This window comes from Phoxinus phoxinus (assembly GCF_949152265.1).
Source record: "Phoxinus phoxinus genome assembly, chromosome: 18".
NCBI lineage: Eukaryota > Metazoa > Chordata > Actinopteri > Cypriniformes > Leuciscidae > Phoxinus > Phoxinus phoxinus.
This window is the reverse complement of record NC_136893.1, coordinates 23,035,535-23,062,529: the sequence shown is the minus strand read 5'-3', so window position 1 is coordinate 23,062,529 and position 26,995 is coordinate 23,035,535. Positions and strand designations below refer to the sequence as shown.

At 46.8% G+C, this 26,995-nt stretch overlaps 1 protein-coding gene across 1 annotated transcript in view; it reads left to right on the top strand.

Moving 5' to 3' along the window:
- Positions 1 to 26,995, top strand: part of LOC306985326 (hemicentin-1-like) — a 117,907-nt gene that overhangs the window by 6,015 nt on the left and 84,897 nt on the right. Inside the window, exons 3-9 of the mRNA XM_079587454.1 lie at positions 5,535 to 5,789; positions 6,057 to 6,341; positions 6,647 to 6,901; positions 7,236 to 7,520; positions 7,816 to 8,070; positions 18,199 to 18,486; positions 18,693 to 18,947. Coding sequence (XP_079443580.1) covers positions 5,535 to 5,789; positions 6,057 to 6,341; positions 6,647 to 6,901; positions 7,236 to 7,520; positions 7,816 to 8,070; positions 18,199 to 18,486; positions 18,693 to 18,947 — 1,878 coding nt within the window. The remainder of the gene's footprint in view (positions 1 to 5,534; positions 5,790 to 6,056; positions 6,342 to 6,646; positions 6,902 to 7,235; positions 7,521 to 7,815; positions 8,071 to 18,198; positions 18,487 to 18,692; positions 18,948 to 26,995) is intronic.

The following is a 26,995-nucleotide window of genomic DNA, read 5'->3' as shown; positions in this document are numbered from 1 at the left end:
TGCAGACAGCTGGAGCACTGAACAAGCGCGTGAGCGGGACAACGCCCACTCACGCAGACTCACAGACATGTAAACAAACAGTGACACGCGACACAGAGGAAACAATGATTTATCAATCGTGACAGTACCCCCTCTCCTAGGAATGCCTCACGGCATTCCCAGAACTCCTTACCTGTCGATTGTAATCATCGATAAGGGAGTGATCCAGGATGTCACGAGCAGGAACCCAACTCCTCTCCTCCGGACCGTAACCTTCCCAATCCACCAAGTACTGAAATCCACGTCCCCTCCGCCTAGAATCCAGGATGCGATGAACCGAATAGGATGGTTCCCCGTCTACGAGTCGCGGCGGTGGGGGAACCGGGACAGGCGGATTAATACGTGAAAAAAACACAGGCTTAACTTTAGAAACGTGGAAGACGGGGTGAATTCTCCTGTACGCCGGAGGAAGATTGAGGCGGACTGCCACCGGACTAACAATCTTGGTGACAGAAAACGGGCCAATGAATTTAGGAGCTAACTTATTCGACACGGAACGGAGAGGAATGTTTTTGGTAGAAAGCCACACTTTGGAACCGACGACGTATACGGGAGGCCTTGACCGGTGGCGATCGGCCTTGGCCTTGGTGCGCTCCCGCACTTGGAGGAGTGTCTCTCGGGCCCTCGTCCAAGTACGGTGACACCTCTGGATGAAAGCGGGGGCGGAGGAGACCGCAACTTCGGATTCAGCACTAGGAAAAACAGGTGGTTGGTACCCTACACTACACTCAAATGGCGATAGGCCCGTGGATGACACTGGCAACGTATTGTGGGCGTACTCCACCGTAGCAAGTTGTTGACTCCAGGATGAGGGATTCCTGGAGACCAAACATCGTAACGTTCTCTCCAAATCTTGGTTGGCTCTCTCAGTTTGTCCATTGCTCTGGGGATGGAACCCAGAGGACAGACTGACCGTCGCCCCCAGCAAACTACAAAACTCTCGCCAAAATCTGGACACAAACTGGGGTCCCCTGTCAGAAACCACGTCTGTCGGGAGGCCATGTAGCCGAAAGACGTGGTTGACGACTGCCACCGCTGTCTCCTTGGCTGAAGGTAATTTGGGCAAGGGAATAAAGTGGGCTGCCTTCGAGAATCGGTCCACCACGGTCAAAACTACCGTGTTACCCTGGGAGGGTGGGAGGGCGGTGATAAAATCTAGAGCGATGTGGGACCAGGGTCTCGAAGGCACCGACAGCGGTTGAAGTAACCCCGCTGGGGGTCGATTGGACGACTTACCAATGGCACAACTAGAGCAAGCCAAAACAAAATTGTGAACGTCACGAGCCATAAGGGGCCACCAGAATCGCTGCTTAACAAGAAATATGGTACGACTCACCCCTGGATGGCACGCTAGACTGGAACAATGACCCCACCGAATAACGTCTGATCGTAATCCCTCCGGCACAAATAAGCGGTTAGGTGGACACCGGATCGGAGGCGTTACCCCTTCTAAGGCCTTCTTGACCTTCGATTCGACCTCCCAAGTGAGCGCGGAGATAATTAGGGTCTCTGGAAAAATGCGCTCAGGAGTAGATTCGTGTTCGGGACGATCAAAAATACGCGACAAAGAATCGGGTTTGATGTTCTTGGAACCCGGACGATAGGAAAGAGTAAAATCGAAACGACCGAAAAAAAGTGCCCACCGAGCCTGCCTGGAGTTCAATCTCTTGGCGGTTCTAATGTACTCCAAATTCTTGTGGTCAGTCCAGACTATAAAGGGTACCCCTGAGCCCTCCAACCAGTGACGCCATTCCTCCAATGCTAGCTTGACTGCCAACAACTCCCGGTTACCAATGTCATAATTTCGTTCAGCAGGAGATAATCGATGTGACAAAAACGCGCAGGGATGCATTCTGTCGTCTGAAGGAGAGCGTTGTGAAAGCACTGCACCTACCCCCACCTCTGACGCATCGACCTCTACCACAAACTGACGTGAAGCATCAGGGGCAATTAAGATGGGAGCCGAAACAAAGCGGCTTTTGAGTTTGGCAAACGCAACACCAGCTGCGTCTGACCACCTGAACGCAGTTTTGGGAGAGGTCAAGGCAGTCAGAGGTGCGGCTAGTTGGCTGAAATTGCGAATAAAACGCCGATAGAAGTTGGCGAATCCCAAAAACCGCTGCAGGGCCTTGCGGGAATCTGGGATTGGCCACTCTACCACAGCCTTAACCTTGTCAGGATCCATCAACATACCTTCAGCCGACACAATGTGTCCCAGGAAAGGCACCGACTGTGCATGAAAAACGCATTTCTCCGCCTTGACAAAAAGCCCATTCTCTAACAACCTTTGAAGCACTAGTCGTACATGTTGCACGTGTTCCTGGAGAGACGAAGAAAAAATCAATATGTCATCCAGGTAAACATATATGAATTGATCGATCATGTCTCGCAACACATCATTGACTAGTGCCTGGAAGACTGCGGGACTATTGGAAAGCCCAAAAGGCATAACCAAATATTCAAAATGCCCCCTAGGGGTGTTAAAAGCAGTCTTCCATTCATCCCCCTCCCTGATGCGGACCAAATGATAAGCATTACGCAAGTCCAGTTTTGTGAAGAGTGAGGCTCCCTGCAACCTCTCGAAGGCTGAAGACATCAACGGCAAAGGATAAGTATTCTTTACCGTGATGTTATTCAACCCTCGGTAATCAATGCAAGGTCGCAGAGATCCGTCTTTCTTCCCCACAAAAAAGAACCCCGCCCCCGCTGGAGAAGAGGAAGGGCGGATGAACCCGGTTGCCAGAGAATCAGAAATATATTTCTCCATGGCCTCCCTCTCCGGAACTGAGAGTGAATAGATCTTGCCCTTAGGCGGAGACTTACCTGGCAAAATATCTATAGCACAGTCATAGGGACGATGCGGAGGGAGAGAAGCAGCCCTAGACTTACTGAACACTTCACTCAGGTCCCGGTACTCCTCGGGCACGTTTGATAAATCCACGGCTTCCTCCTGAAACACAGGGACAGAAACAACAGAACAGGCAGACACTAGACACGACTTATGACACTCAGTGCTCCAAGCTGAGATGGTTCTGCCCTTCCAATCAATACGGGGGTTGTGCAAGCTGAGCCAGGGGTGACCTAAAACTATGGGTGTGATTTGTGAGTCCGTAATGTAAAATGAAATGGTTTCGGCATGATTTCCTGATGTGATGAGGGTAAGTCCTTCGGTAGCTTGAGAGATGGTGGGTAGATTTTGTCCGTTGAGCGCATTGACAGTAATTCTCTGGGGGAGTGTACGGAGTGGAATCTGTAACTGAAGTGCAAACCGGTGATCCATGAAGTTACCTTCGGCTCCAGAGTCAATGAGTGCGCTGCAGTGGTGATCCTGGGTTGACCATCTCAGTCTTACCGGGAGGATGGTGGAAGTGGATGAGGTCTTGCCTGCGGAGATCCCACCCGATAGTAGCCTCATACTTACTATCGGGCTGGGCCTTTTACCGGACAACTATGAGCAAAGTGTCCAGCGCCACCACAGTACAGACAAAGGCCCTGGGATCTCCGCCTCTCTCTCTCCTCCCGGGAAAGCCGAGCTCGCCCTACCTGCATGGGCTCGGGATCGTGGGGACCGAACGCGTCCAGACCGCTGAACCGCTGATTCTCCATCCCGCCGCGAACCGAGTTGGGTGACGTCCTCTGACCAATCCGAGACAGTCGGGCGTCCACCCTCAAGGCCAGATCCATGAGTTCATTGAGTGAGGATGGGAGGTCCAGAGCGTAGATCTCTCTCTGGACACGTTCGGCCAGCCCATGCAGGAAATGGTCCCACTGCGCCTCCTCGTTCCAGCGACACTCGGCCGCCAGGGTCTTAAACTCGATCGAATAATCCGACACGGGACGATCTCCTTGGCGTAGATCCGTCAAGACCCTGGCAGCCTCCCTTCCCGCGACGGCTCGGTCGAAGACGCGTCTCATCTCCGCCGCGAGTGCCTGGAACGAGGAGCAGCACTGGTCGTGGTTCTCCCACACTGCAGTTCCCCAAAGCGCCGCTCTCCCAGTCAGCAGCGTCAGCACGAATGCCACCTTCGCCTCCTCTCTCTCAAAAGTTCTGGGCTGTAATGAGAAATGCATACTGCAACGTGTTAGAAAGGAACGGCAAAGATTAGGCTCACCGGAGTACAGCTCAGGAGTGGGCAATCGAGGCTCAGACTGAGAGAGAGGCACCGCTGGTGTAGGGGGAACTGCAGGTGCCTCTGGGGGTGCTGGCGCAGTGGGAGGTTGCAGCTGATAGAATCGCTGAGTGAGCTCGGACACCTGTGTGACTAGAGCCTGAATAGCGCGTCCCGTCTCCCCCTGATTGCGATCCTGTGCATCCATCCGGCCAACGCACACACGAATAAATTCTTCCAATGAAGCAGATGAATCACCCGCTGCTCCCGTTTCTTGGTCCATCCGTTCTGTCATGACAAATCACTGGAAGCAATAGCAGGTGAACAAGTGTTTATTAGGAGTAGAACACAACAGACAGAATAATACTCAAAGTCAGTGAGGAAGATCCTTCTCAAGTATGTGTAAGCGAACACGCTTCTCAGTCCACGAGGCTGGCGGAATCCACGGGGGAATGACGATCAGGCTTAAGTCACACAGGGACTTCGATGGTCTGGTGCTCGGTGCTCGGTGCTCGGTGCTCGGTGCTCGTGTGCGGTGAAATGGCAGGACACATCCAAAACGACGAAGACAACCCGGAAGACAGCACAAACACCACGAGGACTGCAAGTAACGGATGGACACTGGAATGGAGAGATGAGTGAGTATATGTAGGGAGTGGTAATGAGAAACAGCTGAGGACGGGAACGAGATAATTGCAGACAGCTGGAGCACTGAACAAGCGCGTGAGCGGGACAACGCCCACTCACGCAGACTCACAGACATGTAAACAAACAGTGACACGCGACACAGAGGAAACAATGATTTATCAATCGTGACACATATTGGCACATAGTCTGAACAGTGGCGGAGCCAGGATTTCTTCATAGAGGTGGCCAGGAAGGGGTCAGCAACCAGTCTGGGGTGGCACAGTAATGTTCGCTATTATAAAAAATGTTGACTACATACTGGACTGTTTTATTGCCTACAACACAACCGAATACAATGAATTTGTACTTAAAATTGAGAATTATTCAACCTTGATTGAATGAAATATAATGAAATAATTCTTCAACAATTCTGAGTTAGACTGTAATGGCTGTTTCAAAAATCTGCAACTGAAAAAGTAAACACTAAATTATTAACCAATCAGGCTTCAGTATTTGGGAGAAAACTGAGTTTCCCCATACATTTCAAGATAACTCTGACGCAACGCTCATTCCCATTATCTCAGGGAAACAAGGTTGCGTTTGTAACCAGATTTTTTCTTGGTGTTTTCATTGAAATCATAATCAAACCCAGCATAAATATACTTATATAAATCTTTAAACTATTGTTAGAATTATAAAATAATTATAAACCATTTTTAACATCATTACACCATTACTAATTCTACCCCTGTGACTTAGATGACACATCAAAACCACACATCAGAAAAGATCAGTGGTTTGAGCCCTTCTACACTGGGGAGAAAATCCAGCTTGATTGTAACATGGCTGGTGATGGATGGAAGTACGACTGGTATAAAGACTCGGATCCCTTGATCACAGATCCAACCTTCACTATCCACTCAGCATCTCCCTCTGACACTGGTGGCTATCACTGCACAGCAAAGAAAGGAGACTTCTCAGTGGATAGTGAGACTGTACAAGTGCGAGTTCAAGGTGAGTCCACAATGTACCTCTTTATAGTAAATTCTATTATGGAATAGTCTTCCCATTGTTCATTCATTGAGTTTACAATGCCTCAGTGAAGTTCCCAGTAAATTGATGAACTGATGAAATGCAGACCAATACCTTAACAGAAATTACATGGAATCAAGAAAGTTAAATAAGTATTTTAGACTAAACAATTTTAAAACCCTGGCTATAAATATAATGTTCAATTACTTTTCAACGTCAATTACTGTTGATGTTGTTTTTCCTGTGCAGAGCCGCCTCAACCAAAACTGTCAATAGAGTCTGAATGGAAAACATTTTACCCAAATGAAAAAGTGATTCTGAAGTGTTCAATCAATTCAAATGAATGGGACTATGAATGGTTTAGAAACAGAGCTCGGGTTTCAGGTAACAAGGACATTTCCTTTTCTGGAAACACACTCACAATCCGCTCAGCAAAAGCGAGCCATTCAGGACAGTATACCTGCAGAGGAAAACATCTGAAGAGAACGTTAGTGACTACAAGAACAACAGGAGCTTTGCAACTTCATATTCTTGGTAAAACTACTTATGATATTTTATGATTAATGGATATTAATGAAATTAACAGGCACCCAAAGGAGTTCAATGAAGAAGCAGTTTATATTTTATGCTGATTTGCATTTGCATTGGCTTGTATCAGTGTTCATGTCCGCATATGCACTTTCCTGTCTACTCTTTTTGACATTGGCCAGACACTATTAGGAGTATGAGTCAGTTCATTTAGTCTTGGATTATAAATAATAGTAAGCATATGCAACTCAAAGCATTTATTGTTTGAAGAGAGTCTATTTTTTGTTTTATTCTACCCCTGTGTTTCTTAGATAACACACCAAAACCAGACATCAGAAAAGATCAGTGGTTTGAGCCCTTCTACCCTGAGGAGGAAGTCCAGCTTGGTTGTAATATGCCTGGTGTTGGTTGGGAGTACGACTGGTATAAAGACTCAGAAACCTTGATCACAGATCCAACCTTCACTATCCACTCAGCATCTCCCTCTGACACTGGTGGCTATCACTGCACAGCAAAGAGAGGAGACTTCTCAGTGGATAGTGAGACTCTACAAGTGCGAGTTCAAGGTGAGTCCATAATGTACCTCTTTATAGTCATCTCTATTGTGGAATATTCTTCCCATTTTTCATTTATTGAGTTTACAATGCCTCAGTAAAGTTCCCAGGAAATTAATGAACTGATGGAATTCAGTCGGAATTCAACTTGAACACAATGTAAGTCGCTTCGGAAGCATCTGCCAAATATGTCTAAGAAATTGCATGGAATCAAGATAATTAAATAAGTATTTTTGACTAAACAATTTTATAACCAAGAAACTGGGCATCTGGCTAATTTTCATTCACTTTTACCCGTCAATTGATCATTGCTGTTGTTGTTGTTTATTTATTTTTTCCTGTGCAGAGCCGCCTCGACCAAAACTGTCAATAGAGTCTGAATGGAAAACATTTTACCCAAATGAAAAAGTGATTCTGAAGTGTCCAATCAATTCAAATGAATGGGACTATGAATGGTTTAGAAACAGAGCTCGGGTTTCAGGTAACAAGGACATTTCCTTTTCTGGAAACACACTCACAATCCGCTCAGCAAAAGCGAGTCATTCAGGACAGTATACCTGCAGAGGAAAACATCATACGAGAACGCCAGTGACTACAAGACAATCAGACTCTTTGCAACTTCACATTTATGGTAAAACTACTTATGATATTCTATGATTAATATATATTAACGAAATGACAGGCACCCAAAAGAGTTTAATGAAGAATCTGTTTATTTTAAGCTGTTTTTCATTTGCATTGGCTTGTATCAATGTTCATGTCCGCATATGCACTTTCCTGTCTACTCTACATTGGCCAGACACTATTAGCAGTATGAGTCAGTTAATTTAGTATTGGATTATAAATAATAGTAAGCATATGCAACTCAAAGCATTTATTGTTTGAAGAGAGTCTATCTTTTTTTATTCTACCCCTGTGATTCTTAGATAACACACCAAAACCAGACATCAGAAAAGATCAGTGGTTTGAGCCCTTCTACCCCAAGGAGGAAGTCCAGTTTGGTTGTAATATTCCTGGTGATGGATGGGAGTACGACTGGTATAAAGACTCAAAACCCTTGATCTCAAATCCAACGTATATTATCCACTCAGCATCTCCCTCTGACACTGGTGTCTATCACTGCAAAGCAAAGAGAGGAGACTTCTCAGTGGATAGTGAGACTCTACAAGTGCAAGTTCAAGGTGAGTCCATAATGTACCTCTTTATAGTCATCTCTATTGTGGAATATTATTCCCATTGTTCATTCATTGAGTTTACAATGCCTCAGTAAAGTTCCCATGAAATGAATGAACTGATTAAATTCAGACCTATAACTTGAACACAATACAATGTAAGTAGTTTCGGAAGCATCTGCCAAATATGTAAACAGAAATGACATGGAATCAAGTTAAATAAGTATTTTAGACTAAACTCTTTTATAACCAAGAAACTGGGCTTCTGGCTATAAGTATAATTTACAATCACTTTTCCACGTCAATTATTCATTACTGTTGTTGTTTTTTATTTGTTTTTCCTGTGCAGACCCTCCTCGACCAAATCTGTCAATAGAGTCTGAATGGAAAACATTTTACCCAAATGAAAAAGTGATTCTGAAGTGTTCAATTGATGAAGATTCAAATGAATGGGCCTATGAATGGTTTAAAGATGGACCTCGGCTTTCAGGTAACAAGGGAATTTCCTTTTTTGGAAACACACTCTCAATCCGCTCAGCAAAAGCGAGTCATTCAGGACAGTATACCTGCAGAGGAAAACATCATACGAGAACGCCAGTGACTACAAGACAAGCAGAAGCTTTGAAACTTCATATTCATGGTAAAACTACTTATGATATTTTATGATTACTAGATATGAACGAAATTGACAGTCACCCAAAAAAGTTTAACGAAGAAGCTGTTTATATTTAGGGCCCAAGCCCTGAAAGGGCGCAGAGCCCTATTGTTCTTCTAAGGATTTTTTGTTATTCTTCTTTATAATAATTTTTTTTTCAAGGTTTTTGCCACTTTTGGGGGCCTTAACGTGCTCAAAAACTCTTGAAACTTTGCACACGGGTCAGAACCCGCGGCCATTAGAGCCGGACTGAAGCTGGTACCCGGGCGTGGAACGGGGTCCGAAAACTTGGTCCATAAATCAAACACGCTTGCATGAAATAATATGAAACTCGGTACACTTATAGATCTCATCGGTTCATATATCCTTCATGCTCTGACTTTTTACCCCAGCCCAACAGGAAGTCGGCTATTTGGGGTAGTTAGAAAAACGCATTCAATGGAATTTAAAATACTCCTCCTAGACGATTCAACCAATCGCCATGAAACTCGGTGTCCATGAAGTCAAGACATTGAGGATGAAAAATTGGCAGGGGATTTTTGATATCTCGAACGGTTTGGCCGTGGCGAGGAAACGTCACAGGTTACTAATGTAACCATTGTTCCCTTTCGAGGGAACTCGCGCTGCGTCGAAATGACGCCATGGGAACGCCTCCAGCGTGCACGCGTCTGAAGCATCACTGTCAACTTAGTCCAATGGAATGAATGAACGAACGCCACGGGCGGGTGACGTCATGACCAGGAATTGATAAAAGCACATCCGGTGAAACCCGGCATTAGCTTTGAAATGTCGAAGCAAGCCGATCACAGGGATGCAGGAAGTATGGCAGGGCGACGCAGCGTCTCGTTCCCTTCTCAGGGAACAATGGTTACATTAGTAACCTGAGACGTTCCCTTTCGAGGGAACTCGCGCTGCGTCGAAATGACGCCATGGGAACGAGAATACCCACACCACCAGACTTACAAATGCCTGAGTGTCAGACTGTTGTCAACTAACACTAAGCAGTAAGCACCTGAGACCCTGGGGCAGCATCCAGGTCCAGGCTATAAAACCTCACGAATGTGAGCGGTGAGGACCAACCTGCCGCATCACAAACGTCTTGGAGAGAAACCCCAGATAAAAGGGCTTTAGAGGCCGCCATACTCCTAGTAGAATGAGCTCTGACCACCAAAGGGCACGGTTGGTCAGAGGACTCATAAGCAAGAGAAATAGCCTCGGTTATCCACTTGCTAACTGTCTGCTTAGAGGCAGGAAGACCTTTTTTGGGTGATCCAAAGCAAACAAACAACTGATCGGATTTTCTCCAAGGAGAAGTCCGATGAACATATGTGTCCAGTGCTCGCACTGGACACAAAAGGTTCAGCTTTTCCTGGTCCGGAGAATTAAACGGAGGAAGACAGAAAGCCTGCAGCACAATAAGCCTCGGAATATTGGTAGGCACTTTTGGAACATATCCATGTTTGGGGTACAAGAACGCCTTGACCATCCCGGGTGCAAACTCAAGGCACGTGGGAGAAACCGAAAGGGCCTGAAGGTCTCCGACTCTTTTGAGGGACGAAATAGCTAGCAGAAAGATGGTCTTAAAAGTAAGAAATTTTTCTGAAACCGAATCTAGGGGCTCGAAGGGAGCCCCAGACAGGCCTTCTAGCACTATAGAGAGGTCCCAAGCCGGCACCCTAGTGCGAGTTGCAGGCCTTAGCCTCAAAGTGCCACGAAGGAAACGTATAATCAGGGGGTCTCGACCCAACGATGTACTACCCACAGGGGCGTGGAAAGCCGCAATGGCTGCCACGTAGACCTTGAGAGTGGAAGGACATAGCCCTGACGAAAAACGATCTTGCAAGAACTCTAGCACTGTGTTCACAGAACAGTTAACTGGGTCCCGCTGATGCTGGTGGCACCAGGAAGAAAAAACTCTCCACTTTAATGCATAAAGTTTCCTCCTAGCTGGAGCTCTGGAGCTTAAAATGGTCTCAACAACCTCGGTTGAGAGACCACTCCCTATGAGTCGGTCCCCCTCAGAGGCCAAACCCATAGTTTCCACATCTCCGGCCGGGGGTGAAATATTGTGCCCCCAGCCTGAGACAGTAGGTCTCTCCTGATCGGGATCTCCAAGGGAGGGCCGTTGAGGAGATGAATTAGGTCCACAAACCAAATTCGACTCGGCCAGCGTGGTGCTACAAGCAGTAGGCTTATTCCGTCTTGGCGGACTCTCTCCAGAACTCCTGGAAGCAGAACAACAGGGGGAAATGCGTACAGGCGAAGCCTCGGCCAGGTCTGTACCATAGCGTCCAACCCCAGGGGGGCTGGATGATTGAGGGAAAACCAGAGTGGACAGTGCGTCGTGTGATGAGACGTGAACAAATCCACTTCTGCTTGGCCGTAAAATTCCCATATCTGCTCCACCGCCTCGGGGTGGAGTCTCCAATCCCCTGGCCTCAGCCCCTGCCTCGACAGGGTGTCTGCTCCTATATTCTGGACCCCTGGAATATACACTGCCCTCAGAGAGAGTATCTTCCTGAAGGACCACAGGAGGATCTGGTGCGCCAGTTTGCAAAGTGGACGCGATCGCAGACCCCCCTGACGATTTATATAAGAGACCACCGATGTGTTGTCTGTCCGGACGAGCACATGATGGCCCCTCAGGTCTGGGAGGAAATATCTCAACGCGTTGAAGACAGCCATCATCTCCAGGCAGTTGATGTGCCAAGAAAGATGATGACTCCTCCACAGACCCTGAGCTGAACGGCCTTCCATTACCGCTCCCCAGCCGGTGAGGGAAGCATCTGTCGAGATAGCAACTCGATGGCAAAGAGCTCCCAACACCGGACCCTGGGAAAGGAACCAATGTTTCTTCCATATTACCAAGGCGCGGAGGCACCGCCGCGTGATCTTGATCATACGGAGCGGGTTTCCCCTCGGGGAGAACCCTCTGGTCCTGAGCCACCACTGCAAAGGTCTCATGTACAGCAGGCCAAAGGGTATCACATTGGACGCCGCTGCCATGAGGCCTAACAGTCTCTCGAACTGTTTCACAGTGCGTGACTGGCCTAGCTTTAGCTCTTTCGTGGCTGAGAGGATAGCAATTACACGAGCGGGCGATAGAACGGCCCGCATCGTGACTGAATCCCAGACCACACCCAGAAAAGTGGTTCTCTGTAATGGAGAAAGCACACTCTTCATGGTATTGAGCCTCAACCCCAATTTTTTTATATGAGCGAGGACGACATCTCGATGCCGAACCGCCAACTGTTCTGACTCCGCTAGAATCAGCCAGTCGTCTATATAATTCAGAATGCGTATGCCCTGCAGCCTGAGCGGGGCCAGAGCTGCATCTACGCACTTCGTGAACGTGCGGGGTGATAAAGCTAGACCGAATGGAAGTACTCGATACTGGTATTCTTTGCCCCCGAAAGAAAACCTCAGGAACCTCCTGTGCTGAGGGAGGATGGAGACATGGAAGTATGCGTCTTTCAGGTCTATCGTGACAAACCAATCCTCGGATCTGATTTGGGTCACGATCTGCTTGAGTGTCAGCATCTTGAACTTGAGTTTCTGTACTGTACGATTCAACAGACGAAGATCTAGAATAGGACGCAGTCCTCCATCCTTTTTTGGAACAATGAAATAACGGCTGTAAAAACCCGATTCTCTGTCGGGCGAGTACACCTGCTCTATAGCCCCCTTCGCTAATAGAGCTTTCACCTCTTGCTCCATTACCAGAGCCTGCTCGGGATGAACTATCGTGAGTAACACCCCGTTGTAGCGTGGTGGACGAGACCCAAACTGGATTTTGTAACCCCTTTCTACTATCTGCAGGACCCAATGAGATATATTTGGCAGATTCTTCCACTCTGTCAGAAAATCTACTAAGGGTACCAGCCTCTCGAGGCTGGCCTCTGGTATAATCGAGACAGCCAGCTCGGGGACCTGAAGCATACTGGCAGGAAACACCCGATCTGACTGTTTTTGAACCCCCCTCAGAGGGCGCGAGTCCGACGCAATGTCGAGTTGACACTGCGCCAGAGACTCGCTGGAAACCGCTGCGCCCCGAGGCACCAAGGGTGGCGGGGTTGGCAGAACGGTCCCGTGAGAGCACCGACGTGGAACGGGCACCGTATACTGAGTTGTACACCGTTTCATTTCGGTTGGGGCTACTCTCACAGGTCTGACACCGGTGGCGTCAGGACCTTTTCTGAGCCGAAGCCTTCTTCGCTTGAAGAACGGTCCTCAGATCCGGCTTCTGCTTAGAAGACTTCGACTGAGAGTGTTGGGTCTGCCTCCAGTATTTTTGTGGAGGTGCACGAGACGTAACACTCTCTTTTTGTTGGCCACGATATGATGAGCTTGACGGCTGAGGCTGCTCACGCCCAGCAGTCTCAGGGGGTTGAACACGGCGAGGGAGAAATTTTTTAAAAGCTTCAGACTGTTTTTTAACCGTCTGAAATCTCTCGACGACCGAATTAACAGAGTCGCCGAAGAGACCATCAGGTGTAAGAGGAGCGTCAAGAAGAAAAGATCTATCTTTATCTTTAATCTCCGCTAAATTTAACCAAAGATGCCTCTCAGTAGCTACAAGTGCTGCCATAGACCGCCCAATTGCTCTGGCGGTCTCCTTGGTTGCCCTGAGAGACAAATCTGTTGCCCGACGAAGTTCGCGAACATCATCTGAACTAATCATTTCACTCTTGTCCAAATCCCCCAGCAGATCAGCCTTATATGCCTGGAGCACTGCCATAGTATGCAGACATGCTCCAGCCTGACCTGCTGCCGTATATGCTTTTCCCACTAAATTAGATGTTGTCTTCAGGGGTTTAGTGGGAAGGGGCGGGGCCTTCAGGGACGATGCTGAACCGGGAGACAGATAGCTCGCGAGCGTCTGTTCGGCCGGCGGCATCGCTCCATATCCATACTCTTTCAGTCCCCTAATATCTGAATATATATGGACTTGGGGACTGAAAAGACGGGACGAGTATGGCTTATTCCACGATCTAGACAGCTCACTGTGCAGATCGGGGAAAAAGGGAAGACCCCGCGATGGAGGTGAAACACTAGAAGAGAGAAAACGCTCGTCTAATTTGCTTTTAGGACGAGCGCCAACTCTCTCTGCTGGCCAATCAATCTTTAATTTATCAACAGCCCTAGTAATCACCTCCACCAGCTCATCATATGCTGGGGAAAGAGATGGCGAATCCTCTTCCCCCCGTGATTGTGTCACCATGAACGCTTATCACATCTAACTCCTCGGAGCTAGAGCAATGAAGCATTGTGCTCTCTCTCCGGGCGGAAGAAGCCGCAGGGCGGGCTTCCGACACCGGAGAAAGAGCGCTGGATCCCTCAGCTAAAGGAGGAGATAAGGTCCTCGGACCCGTCTCCAACCCCGCTGAGAGATCCATTTGCGATCCCCAAGTATGCCTTCTCCGTGCTGCCTCGGCAGCAGCGGGTCCAGCACCCTGAGGATCGCGAGCCTGGCCACTCTCGTCAAAGAGTGACAGGCAGGAGCGGAGCATGCGAAGCGGTAACTGCTCGCAGTGTACACAATCAGCCCCCTCGAAGGCTGACATCGCATGCTCCACTCCCAAACACATCACCCAAAGCTTGTGTGTGTCCCCACCCGTTAAATAACGTGGGCAGGGAGAAGCACACTGCTTGTACAATTGTTTCGCCATAATATATATATATATATATGAGATACAGACAACAGTAAATAGGACAGACAGAATGACACAGATCGCTTTGCTGAGACAGAAAAAGCTAATGCCGGGTTTCACCGGATGTGCTTTTATCAATTCCTGGTCATGACGTCACCCACCCGTGGCGTTCGTTCATTCATTCCATTGGACTAAGTTGACAGTGATGCTTCAGACGCGTGCACGCTGGAGGCGTTCCCATGGCGTCATTTCGACGCAGCGCGAGTTCCCTCGAAAGGGAACTAATTTATGGCGAATATTGGAAACAGGAAGTGTTTTATAACATCCTCATACATTAATTGATCTTGATGAAACTTCAGCAGTGTGTTCGCTGTAAGAGGCCGATCACATGGATGTGACTATTTATTGTGAGTCAAAGTTATAGCGCCACCAACTGGCAGCAGGAAGTGTGTCACTTTCAAAATGCTTTGAATTCACCCTCTTATTTTTACCCGATTTGCTTCAAACTTCATCTGTATAATGTAAACACACGACAGATGTAGACCTGTGAAAGGATTATTGATATCTTTAATACTGTCGCCATGGCAACGCTTTAAACTTTTATATTCTTTTTGGATGCATTTGAGGCTCTTAACATGCTTCAAATTGCATGAAACTCAACATGCATATCACATTTATTGTCTAATAGACATGTGCGAAGTTTCAGAAACGGGCGTGGTAAGGGGCTCAGTAGCGCCACCTTTAGTCAAAAATGGGGTATTAGTTTTACCTACAGTAACCAAACTCGGTACGTATATTCTTCTCTTCGATCCGGACAACTTTCTAATTTACAGTCATTAGCTCCGACCAACAGGAAGTCAGATATTTTGGTTTGAATGTGTACTTTTTGGAGCATTTTCCCTCTGCCCCTCTGTGTGTGTGAGTGTGTGTGAGGAGGGGGGCTAGTTTAGTTTAACCCTTTCTCTGCTGTGTGCAAAATCTCTGGCACTTTTGAGGGCCTTAACGTGCTCGAAAACTCTTGAAATTTTGCACACAGGTCAGAACCCGCGGCCATCAGGGCCAGGCTGAAGATGGTACCCGGGCGTGGCAGGGGGGCTCGACAGCGCCCCCTGGAATGGGATTCGAACACTTGTCCGTATATCAAACACGCTTGCATGAATTAATATGAAACTCGGTAAACATATAGATTTAATCGGGCCGAACAACTTTCCCTGGGTCAAGTTTTACGCCAGCCCAACAGGAAGTCGGCTATTACGGGTTGATTGGAGAACGCTTGCTCTCGCATTTGAAACACTTCTCCTAGAGAATTCATCCGATGACCACGAAACTCGGTCAGCATGAAGTCAAGACATGGAAGATGATAAATTGCCAGGGGATTTTTGATATCTCGAACGGTTTGGTCGTGGCGAGGAAACAAATTTATGATTAAAAAAGGATGCATAAAGTGTGTTATAACTTAGTTATAGTTTTACCTACAGTTACAAAACTCAGCGTGTATATTGATCTTATCAAGCCGAACAACTTTCTAATTTACAGTCATTAGCTCCGACCAACAGAAAGTCAGATATTGTGGTTTGAATGTGGATTGTGTGTCTCTCTGTCTCTCTGCCATTCTGTGTGTGTGTGTGTGTGTGTGTGTGTGTGTGTGTGTGTGTGTGTGTGTGTGTGTGTGTGTGTGTGTGTGTGATATAGGGCTGCACGATATGAGAAAAAGCTGCGATGTGCGATAATATTGTTTAATATTGCGATGACGATATGACTTGCGATAAATGTGATTGTTAACTATACTGTTCCCATGTCTTAGTGCTTTAATAGGTTTTTTGCGTGATAGGTCAAAGGTTTATTACCTGCCTGGTTCAGAATACACGATTTTGGCACGATCTGTTTGGCGTATGGGTGTCGTGGAGATTCGTAATAACAACGGGCGTCGGGACGCAAGATTCGATCGTGTCATCGTATAGTGTGTCATAGTGGGCGACAACCTACGTCGCGTCTGCGATGCTTCACGACAGAAAGACTATAGCATGTTTAATTCTTTAACGGTCCTCCACGACGGGTTGAATATGTGAGCGAGGCGAGACGTGAGTGAGTGCAACAGTGAGTGTGTGTGTGCGCCAGTGAAAGTGTGAGCGTGTGTGTGCGTGCGTGCGTGCGTGCGTGCGTGAGTGAGCGAGTGAGCGAGGGACAGTGAGTGTGTGTGTTTGTGTGTCTGTGCGTGCGAGTGACTGTTTGCGAGTGAATGTGTGTGTGTGACGGCACGCGATGACTGGTCGGAAAGCAACGTGTAGTCTGACATATTTCTTGTCCACGACAAGATTTTAGGAGTCAAAAACGTGTAAATTAGTGCTAATCTGAACCAGGCATTATTCATCGTGTCAGGCTGTCTGTTGCGATGTGTTCATCGCGGGAGTTCATATCGCGATGACGATGAAAATTCGATGTATCGTTCAGCCCTAGTGTGATATTTTGGTTGGGTGACAGTTGTAGGTTACAGTTTGACAAGAGTTTATAGTTTAACAAAAGCACAATGTTGTGCTTTATTGCGAGTGTACACAAATATAGAGAAACACTTTGAATGATGTCCTGTGTGAACAAAATGACGGAGTATGTTTTTATGTCTCCATTCGATCGAGCCACACACACACACACACACACACACACACACACACACCACACACACACCTACACACACACACACACACACACACACACAGCATTCCAATCTTGACATCGCAGCATGTTCATTATAGCCTTAATAAAATTTAATAATAAAATAGTCAACCTAACATAAAAAAAATTACACTGCTCTGTTTAAATAGTCAGTTGTACAGTTCGTACCGTTCACAGTAAGCACCGCTCCACTGTGATGTTTCCAAGCATATATATATATATATATATATATATATATATATATATATATATAATTAAAGCTGCAAGCAGCGATGGAGGGCCCAAGCCGGTAGCACCGCCACCCGGTGCCTTTAGTGCAACTAAAGGCACCAGGGTGGCGGTGCCACCGGCTTGGGCCCGCAATCGCTGCTTGCAGCTTTAATTATATATATATATATATATATTTTATGTTGATTCTCATTTGCATTGGCTTGTATCAGTGTTCATGTCCGCATATGCAGCTTCCTGTCTACTCTTCTTGACAGTGGCCAGACACTATTAGCAGTATAGAGTCAGTTAATTTAGTCCTTATAAATAATAGTAATCATATGTAACTCAAAGCATTTATTATTTGAAGAGAGTTAATTATTACTAATTCTACCCCTGTGATTCTTAGATAACACACCAAAACCACACATCAGAAAAGATCAGTGGTTTGATTTCTTCTACACTGGGGAGAAAATCCAGCTTGATTGTAACATGGCTGGTGATGGATGGAAGTATGACTGGTATAAAGACTCAGATCCCTTGATCAGAGATCCAACCTATATTATCCACTCAGCATCTCTCTCTGACGCTGATGTCTATCACTGCACAGCAAAGAGAGGAGACTTCTCAGTGGATAGTGAGACTCTACAAGTGGGAGTTCAAGGTGAGTCCATAATGTACCTCTTTATAGTAATTTCTATTATGGAAAATTCTTCCCATTGTTCATTCATTGAGTTAACAATGCCTCAGTAAAGTTCCCATGAAATCAATGAACTGATTAAATTCAGACCTTGAACACAATATGTAACAGAAATGACATGGAATCAAGTTAAATAAGTATTTTAGACAAAACTATTTTATAACCAAGAAACTGGGCATCTGGCCATAAATATAATTTTCATTCCCTTTCCACATCAATTGTTCATTACTGTTGATGTTGTTTTTCCTGTGCAGAGCCGCCTCAACCAAAACTGTCAATAGAGTCTGAATGGAAAACATTTTACCCAAATGAAAAAGTGATTCTGAAGTGTTCAATTGATGAAGATTCAAATGAATGGGCCTATGAATGGTTTAAAGATGGACCTCGGCTTTCAGGTAACAAGGACATTTCCTTTTCTGGAAACACACTCACAATCCGCTCAGCAAAAGCGAGTCATTCAGGACAGTATACCTGCAGAGGAAAACATCATACGAGAACGCCAGTGACAAGAACAACAGGAGCTTTGAAACTTGATATTCATGGTAAACTACTTATGATATTCTATGATTAATAGATATGAATGAAATTAACAGGCACTTAAACAAGAGTTTACTGAAGAAGCCAGACACTATTAGCAGCATGATACAATTTAGTCTCAGATCATAGAGAATTACAAGCACATGCAACTCAAGGCCGCTATTGTTTGAAGAGAGTCTATTATTTTTAATTCTACCCCTGTGATTCTTAGATAACACACCAAAACCAGACATCAAGAAAGATCAGTGGTTTGAGCCCTTCTACACTGAGGAGAAAATCCAGCTTGGTTGTTATATGCCTGGTGATGGATGGAAGTATGACTGGTATAAAGACTCAGAAACCTTGATCTCAAATCCAACGTATATTATGCACTCAGCATCTCCCTCTGACACTGGTGTCTATCACTGCAAAGCAAAGAGAGGAGACTTCTCAGTGGATAGTGAGACTCTACAAGTGCAAGTTCAAGGTGAGTCTCTAGTGCCCAGTGTTGGTAAGGTTTGGTAAGGTACTTTGTATATGTAATAGGTTACAAACGAAGGGTTTTAACTGTTAATCATTTTAAAACATTTAAACCAGGTAGGGTTTACCTTACAGTAGTACTCAACACTGATTCATAAATAGATGTGTGGCTGGTAAAGACATCTTTGTCTAGCTAGCAGACTAGACATAACTAATTTGTTATGAATGGTTATAATTGTTAAATAAACTACTGGATATGCACCTAGCACCTAGCAAAACAGAGTTAAAATTCATCTTGAATACACATTAGTAGCATGGCGTGGCAGGCGGGAGAAGCCAATGCTTTTACTACTTTTTTATTGACTGCTTACAGTAAACTTTAGGCTAAATTACAGACCTCAGGTTCGACATTGAAAACTTCGATGTCAATAGCATTTTAATAGTTGGCATACATATTTTGCACTGAACTGTTATACTGTTATATTTGCGCCCCTTTCTGATTTCTAAACTTATTTTTTAATTTCCAGCACTGGGAAGCATTTTTGTCGCTCGCCATGGTGGCAACTCTCAGACAGATTGTAGCCTAAATATTTCAGCAGCAATGTGGACTGATGTAATTGGCTGACGGAGTGCGCTGCAAATTTAACAACCAATCAAAAGCATCAGAATCGCATAGCTTTAATAAACAGCCTTTAAATAGAAGGAGCCATAGTGCACATCTAAAACATTATTCAACATATCCTAGCTTTTTACAGAAAATATTTAGATGTAACCACCTTTGTAATCGTTAACATTTTCATAAGTAACTGTATTTTTTAAAAAAGTAATCTCAGTAACTGTAATTGATTACAGTTACATTTATTTTGTAATTAAATTACGTAATCTAGTTACTTGTAACTAGATTTACTCCACAACACTGCTTGTGTTCATTTAAAATGCCTCTTGTGGCCATTTATTTTATAGAATATAAGCATAACAAAGCATTCAATGAAATGAAAATATGAAGTTTGAGATAGTTCCCCCAAAAATGAGGGGGAACGGATGTAACCCTCGGTTACGGATGTAATCCTCGTTCCCTGAGTAGGGAACGGAGACGTTACGTCGAATGTCGACGAAATGGGGTTCGCTTAGAAGCCTATCATCTTCGAATAGTAATAAAACGAGCCAATGGCAAGCAAATGCCATGGGTCTGCTGAATTTGGGGGGACTGACAGAATACACATATGACCCGGAGGGGGGTGCATACGGAGAACACTGGGGTGTCCAGCCCGCAGGGTGGAATGTTTATACCCCAGGGATGGCAGACTGGCTTGCCAAGGGAAAAGACATGCGCAGAGAAGCTTACAGTGGAAATACACACGTGGGGGTCGCCCAGAGGGGGAACCAAGCACATGGCGGCACCTAGCCAATCGCGAAGCTGCAGGAGGCATACCTCTGGCGTTGACGTAACAGCGCTGGAGGAACTCAGGGCTTGTGAGGCTCACCTGAGGAGAATATAGCACGTATCCAGTCCGTGGAGTGGAATGGTGAGCAAGCGAAGACACCTGAGCGGGTCCTAGTACCGGCTGGTTGAAGCGAGTACACTGGCTCCACTCGGGGATTGTAGAATCTGGCGAATGTGTTGGGTGTCGCCCAGCCTGCAGCTCTGCAGATGTCTATTAGCGAGGCGCCATGGGCTAGAGCCCAAGAGGAGGCCACACTCCGGGTGGAGTGGGCCGTCACACCAAGGGGGCACGGTCGACCTTGCTGCTGGTAAGCCAAAGCAATGGCGTCCACTATCCAGTGGGACAACTTTTGTTTGGAGAGAGCCTTTCCCTTCAGCTTCCCACCATAACAGACAAAGAGCTGGTCTGAGGTCCTGAAACACTGCGTTCTGTCTATGTAAGCACAGAGGGCGCATACTGGACAGAGCAGTGCCAAGGCTGGGTCTGCCTCCTCCAGGGGCAGCGCTTGCAGGTTCACCACCTGGTCCCGGAAGGGAGTGGTGGGAACCTTGGGAACATATCCAGGCCGGAGTCTCAGGATCACGTGAGAATAGGCCGGCCGGAATTCCAGGCACGCTTCGTCTACAGAAAGTGCGTGCAGGTCCCCTACCCTCTTGATGGAGGCCAATGCAACCAGGAGCGCTGTCTTGATTGACAGGAACTTAAGCGTCACTGATTGCAGAGGCTCAAAGGGAGCACTCTGCAGGGCAATTAAAACCACTGAGAGGTCCCAAGAGGGAACGAGAGGAGGGCGAGGAGGATTTAGTCTCCTCGCTCCTCTCAGGAACCTGATGAGCAGGTTGTGCTTCCCGATGGACTTACCCTCGACTGCGTCATGATGTGCGGTAACATACACTTTCAGGGTGGAGGGAGACAGGCTTCGCTCCAACCCATCTTGCAGGAAGGAAAGCACGACACTGATCGGGCATGTTCTGGGGTCTTCTCGGTGAGAAGAGCACCAGGAGACGAAGAGGTTCCACTTCAACGCGTAGACATGCCTCGTGGATGATGCTCTAGCGAAAGTGATGGTTGCAACCACCACTGGTGGTAGGGTACTCAAACCTATCTCGTCGCATCCAGGAGCCACACGTGGAGGTTCCAAAGATCGGGACGAGGGTGCCAAAGGGTGCCCCGTCCCTGAGAAAGGAGGTCCTTCCTCGGAGGAACTGGCCAGGGAGGTGCTGTCGCGAAGACTACAAGTTTGGATAACCATGTCCGGGTGGGCCAGTGCGGCGCAACCAATATAACCTGCTCCTCGTCCTCCCTGATCTTGCACAGGGTCTGTGCAAGAAGGCTCACTGGGGGAAGCGCATACTTGCAGAGGCCCTGCGGCCAGCTGTACGCCAGTGCGTCCGTTCCGAGCGTGCCCTCGGTCAGGAAGTAAAACTGGGCGCAGTGGGACAAGTCGTGGGAGGCAAACAGGTCTATCTGCGCGTCCCAGAACTGATCCCAAATAAGCTGAACCGACTGGGGATGGAGTCTCCATTCTCCAGGAAGAGGCTGAAGACGTGAGACCTGGTCGGCTGCACAGTTCAGGTTTCCCAGGATATAAATGGCTCGAAGCGACCTCAGATGCTCCTGACTCCATAGGAGGAGGTGGCGGGCGAGATGCGACATACGGCGGGAGCGTATACCACCTTGTCGGTTGATGTACGATACTGTCGCGTTATTGTCTGATCGGACTAGTACGTGCTGGTTCTTGAGCAGCGCGAGACGTACTGCCAGCAACTCGAGGCAATTGACATGCCATAGGCGGTGGGGTCCTGTCCAGGAGCCAGGAGTCCAGGCAGCATGCGTAGCGGCACAAGGGCTGCCTCGACGACTTTCGTGAAGACGCAAGGAGACAGGGCTAACCCGAATGGGAGAACCGTATACTGGTATGCCCGCCCCTCGAAAGCAAACCGCAAGAACGGTCTGTGTCGAGGAAGAATGGAGACATGAAAGTAGGCGTCCTTCAGGTCGATTGCTGCAAACCAATCCTGTGGCCTGTTTTTGCCGTGAGCATCTTGAACGGAAGCCTGTGAAGGGAACGGTTCAAGACACGCAGGTCCAGGATTGGTCGTAACCCACCGGTTTTCTTGGGGACAATGAAGTAGGGGCTGTAGAAGCCGGACCTCATTGCGGCTGGAGGGACAGTCTTGATCGCACCCTTCACCAGCAGGGTGGCTCATAACAGGAGCATTGCCACCGACCATAGTGCAGCGGACTCCCCTGAAGCGGGGAGGATAGCTGAGCCTGATGGTTCACGCGAGCCAGCGGGACAGGTTGGGAAGCTCTAGCCAAGCTCCCAAGGAATGTGCCAGCGGGGTCATGCGAATGACAGACGTCTCCCCGGGGGTGCAGCGAAGCGGAATGACCGGCCCAGACGTGGGTGGAATAGTGGCCCGGTGTGGGGGCACGCCGCACTGTCATGAGCCGTCAGGTTGAGTCTCTCATATCGGCCAGGTTGAGCCACAGATGTCTCTCCTGGACCATGTTAGTGGACATCACCTGGCCCAGGGAGCGTGCGGTCACTTTCGTCGCTGGGAGAGCAAGGTCAGTGGTGGCACGCAGCTCTTTGAAGAGCCCTGGGTCAGTCTTCCCCTCGTGCATGTCCCTGAGCATCTGGGCCTGGTAGACCTGCAGAGTGGCCATGGCATGCAAAGAGGTGGCTGCCTGCCCCGCAGCTCTATAGGTCTTCGCCACCAGAGTAGACGAAAACCTACAGGCCTTGGAGGGGTGCTTAGGGTCACCATGGGAGGAAGCACTCTGAGGACACAGTTGCATCGCAACAGAGCGTTCCACCATAGGTACCCCAGTGTACCCGTAAACAGCCGCCTGATCGAGGGGAGGAAAGGCGGAGGAGGTCGTCGAGCGATCACGGGAAGACAAGGGTGTCTTCCAGGACGTCGAGACCTCCTCATGCACATCCGGGAAGAAAGGTATTGGGGTTGGACGCTGACGTGAATCTAACCCGATGCTCGCGGCCACCCGGGAAAGCATGGCCGTCAGCTCGGGATCTGGATCGAGCAATGCTGGCGCGCCCGGAGGGGGCAGCACAGCCGAACCATCATCTCCCGAGGACTCCTGCCCACCATGTGATGCTGTGACCGACATAGCATATTCCTAAGGAGCGCCAAATGACACCCTCGGTCCGCCCGCAACCTCTGGCCGGGACTGGTTAGGGGCATCATTCGGTCGGCTCGCGGCTTGCGCCACTTGTGAAGGGGATGTGGCCCGAGGACGAATCATCGGTTGTTATTGCCACACCGTCACCCTCAGGTCACCCTGGCCACCAGCCGAAGTACCAGCTCTCGTGGAGCTCGTAGTTCGGGGTGTGGATGAGGGGACTCTCACTCTTTCGTGGTCACTGAGTCTCGACCGTAGTGTCACAATGGCCATGTTTCCGCAATGAAAACATGAGTCATCCACAAGCGCTGCCTTGGCGTGCTCTAAGCCCAAACACACAAAGCAGCGATTGTGCCCATCTAAGTCAGATAACAGTCGACCAAAATCAGAAGGGCACGGGCGATGCATATTTAAAAAGACGTGCCATGCGCAGCTCTTTAAGAGAGGAAGAAAATCTCCGCAGATGTTGAAGCGACCAGGGAGAGAACACATACACACTGGCAGATCACTGCTCAGATCGCAGGGAATGTGCACTCGCTGAAACTCGCTGTCACACCAACACCTGGAGAGAAGCTCGTCTCGGAGAGAAGTAGAGTTGAATGGCTTGTGGAGTGAAGAATACACTTGGCTCCGAAAGCGAAAAACATATCTGCATGTTGCCGGCGCACTTCCTTTATACCCATGAAGTGGGGCGGAGTTACGCTATGCAAATTCAGCAGACCCATGGCATTTGCTTGCCATTGGCTCGATTTATTACTATTCGAAGATGATAGGCTTCTAAGTGAACCCCATTTCGTCGTCATTCGACGTAACTCGAAGTGACAACGAAAGGGAACATGAAGATTCTACCAGCATTTACTCACCCTCATGTTGTTCCTCTATGACTTTCTTTCTTCTGTGAAACACAATAGAAGATATTTAGAAGAATGTACTTATTTTTGTCCATACTATAAAAGTCAATGTGGTCTAATGTTGTTTTGGACTACACTGACTTTCAAAATATCTTATTTTATGTTCCAAAGAAGAAATACAGGTTCGGAAGGCCATGATGGTGAGTAAATGATGACCCAATCTGATTTCACTTTATTTTGATGGTCCTTTTAGCACATTCTGTTGACTATAAGTAATGTTGCACCTACATGTCTGCTAACTTTCATTAGAGTGTTAGTTGAGTATTAGTAGACTGGTAGGGTTAGGGTTAGATTAAAGGAGAACTCCGGTCAATTTTAACATTGAGCTCAATTTTTAGTAAATTTGGAGTGCTGTCAATACAGAGTCAAGTCAAGTCAAGTCATCTTTATTTATATAGCGCTTTTTACAATACAGATTGTATCAAAGCAGCTTCACAGTGATAACATGAAAATAATACAAATTAAAGCTGCAAGCAGCGATGAAAGGGCCCTCGCACCCGTGCCAACCGCCACCCGGTGGATTTAGGAAGACAGAGCACGGTGGGCATTGTGCATTTAAGTAGGTAAATATAGGAGTATGTCAAAGTCAGTTACAAAAATGTCCTTTATTATGGGGATAATAGCATGCGTTATCACTCAGATAAGTGTTGCTAGCATGTTTTAGCATGTTTCTAGCATGTTTAGAACTCAATGGCATATTAAATATGTCGCTAGCAATGCATCACAGTTTAAAACGTGTCACTTCCTGTCGACAGTAGGTGGCGCAATTACTTTAACTTAAAATTGTCATGTAGATGTGTTCAGGGCAGGACTCTTATCAAACGTGTGAAGTTTGGGGCAGATTTGACATTGCCTTCTTCAGTAACAACAACTTCCCGTTTCATTGCATTAGCGTGCTTTAGCACTTAGCTAAGAATTGCTAGCATGTTTTAACATGTTTCTAACATGTATATAACTCAATGGCATATTTAATATGTTGCTAGTAATGCATCGCAGTGTTAAACATGTCACTTCCTGTTGCCAGTAGGTGGCGCTATTACTATAACTGAAAAGTGTCATGTAGATGTGTTCAGGGCAGGACTCTTATCAAACGTGTGAAGTTTGGGGCAGATTGGACATTGCCTTCTTGAGTAACAACAACTTCCTCTTTCATTGCATTAGCATGCTTTAGCACTTAGCTAAGAATTGCTAGCATGTTTTAACATGTTTCTAACATGTTTATTGCTCAATGGCATATTTAATATGTTGCTAGTACTGCATCACAGTGTTAACCATGTCACTTCCTGTTGCCAGTAGGTGGCGCTATTACTATAACTGAAAAGTGTCATGTAGATGTGTTCAGGGCAGGACTCTTATCAAACGTGTGAAGTTTGGGGCCGATTGGACATTGCCTTCTTGAGTAACAACAACTTCCTGTTTCATTGCATTAGCATGCTTTAGCACTTAGCTAAGAATTGCTAGCATGTTTTAACATGTTTCTAACATGTTTATAACTCAATGGTTTATTTAATATGTTGCTAGTACAACATCACAGTGTTGAACATGTCACTTCCTGTTGCCAGTAGGTGGCGCTATTACTATAACTGAAAAGTGTCATGTAAATGTGTTCAGGGCAGGACTCTTATCAAACGTGTGAAGTTTGGGGCAGATTGGACATTGCCTTCTTGAGTAACAACAACTTCCTGTTTCATTGCATTAGCATGCTTTAGCACTTAGCTAAGAATTGCTAGCATGTTTTAACATGTTTCTAACATGTTTATAACTCAATGGTTTATTTAATATGTTGCTAGTACAACATCACAGTGTTGAACATGTCACTTCCTGTTGCCAGTAGGTGGCGCTATTACTATAACTGAAAAGTGTCATGTAAATGTGTTCAGGGCAGGACTCTTATCAAACGTGTGAAGTTTGGGGCAGATTGGACATTGCCTTCTTGAGTAACAACAACTTCCTGTTTCATTGCATTAGCATGCTTTAGCACTTAGCTAAGAATTGCTAGCATGTTTTAACAGGTTTCTAACATGTTTATAACTCAATGGTTTATTTAATATGTTGCTAGTACAACATCACAGTGTTGAACATGTCACTTCCTGTTGCCAGTAGGTGGCGCTATTACTATAACTGAATACTCTCATGTAAATGTGTTCAGACCAGAACTCTTATCAAACGTGTGAAATTGGGGCAAATTGAACATTCAATGCCTGAGTTACAGCAAATTCCTATTTAATTGCAGTAATAGCATGCTTTAGCACTCAGCTAATGTTTGTTAGCATGTTTTAGCATGTTTCCTGTATGTTGTTAACATGTTTAGCACTTGCTGGCAATTTTTTATGTTATTAGGAGTCCAAAATGGTGTTAAACATGTCACTTCCTGTTGCCAGCAGGTGGCGCTATTACTCTAACTGATTATTCTCATGTAAATGTGTTCAGGACAGAACTCTTATCAAACCTGTGAAGTTTGGGGCAGATTGGACATTGCCTACTTGAGTAACAACAACTTCCTGTTTCATTGCATTAGCATGCTTTAGCACTTAGCTAAGAATTGCTAGCAT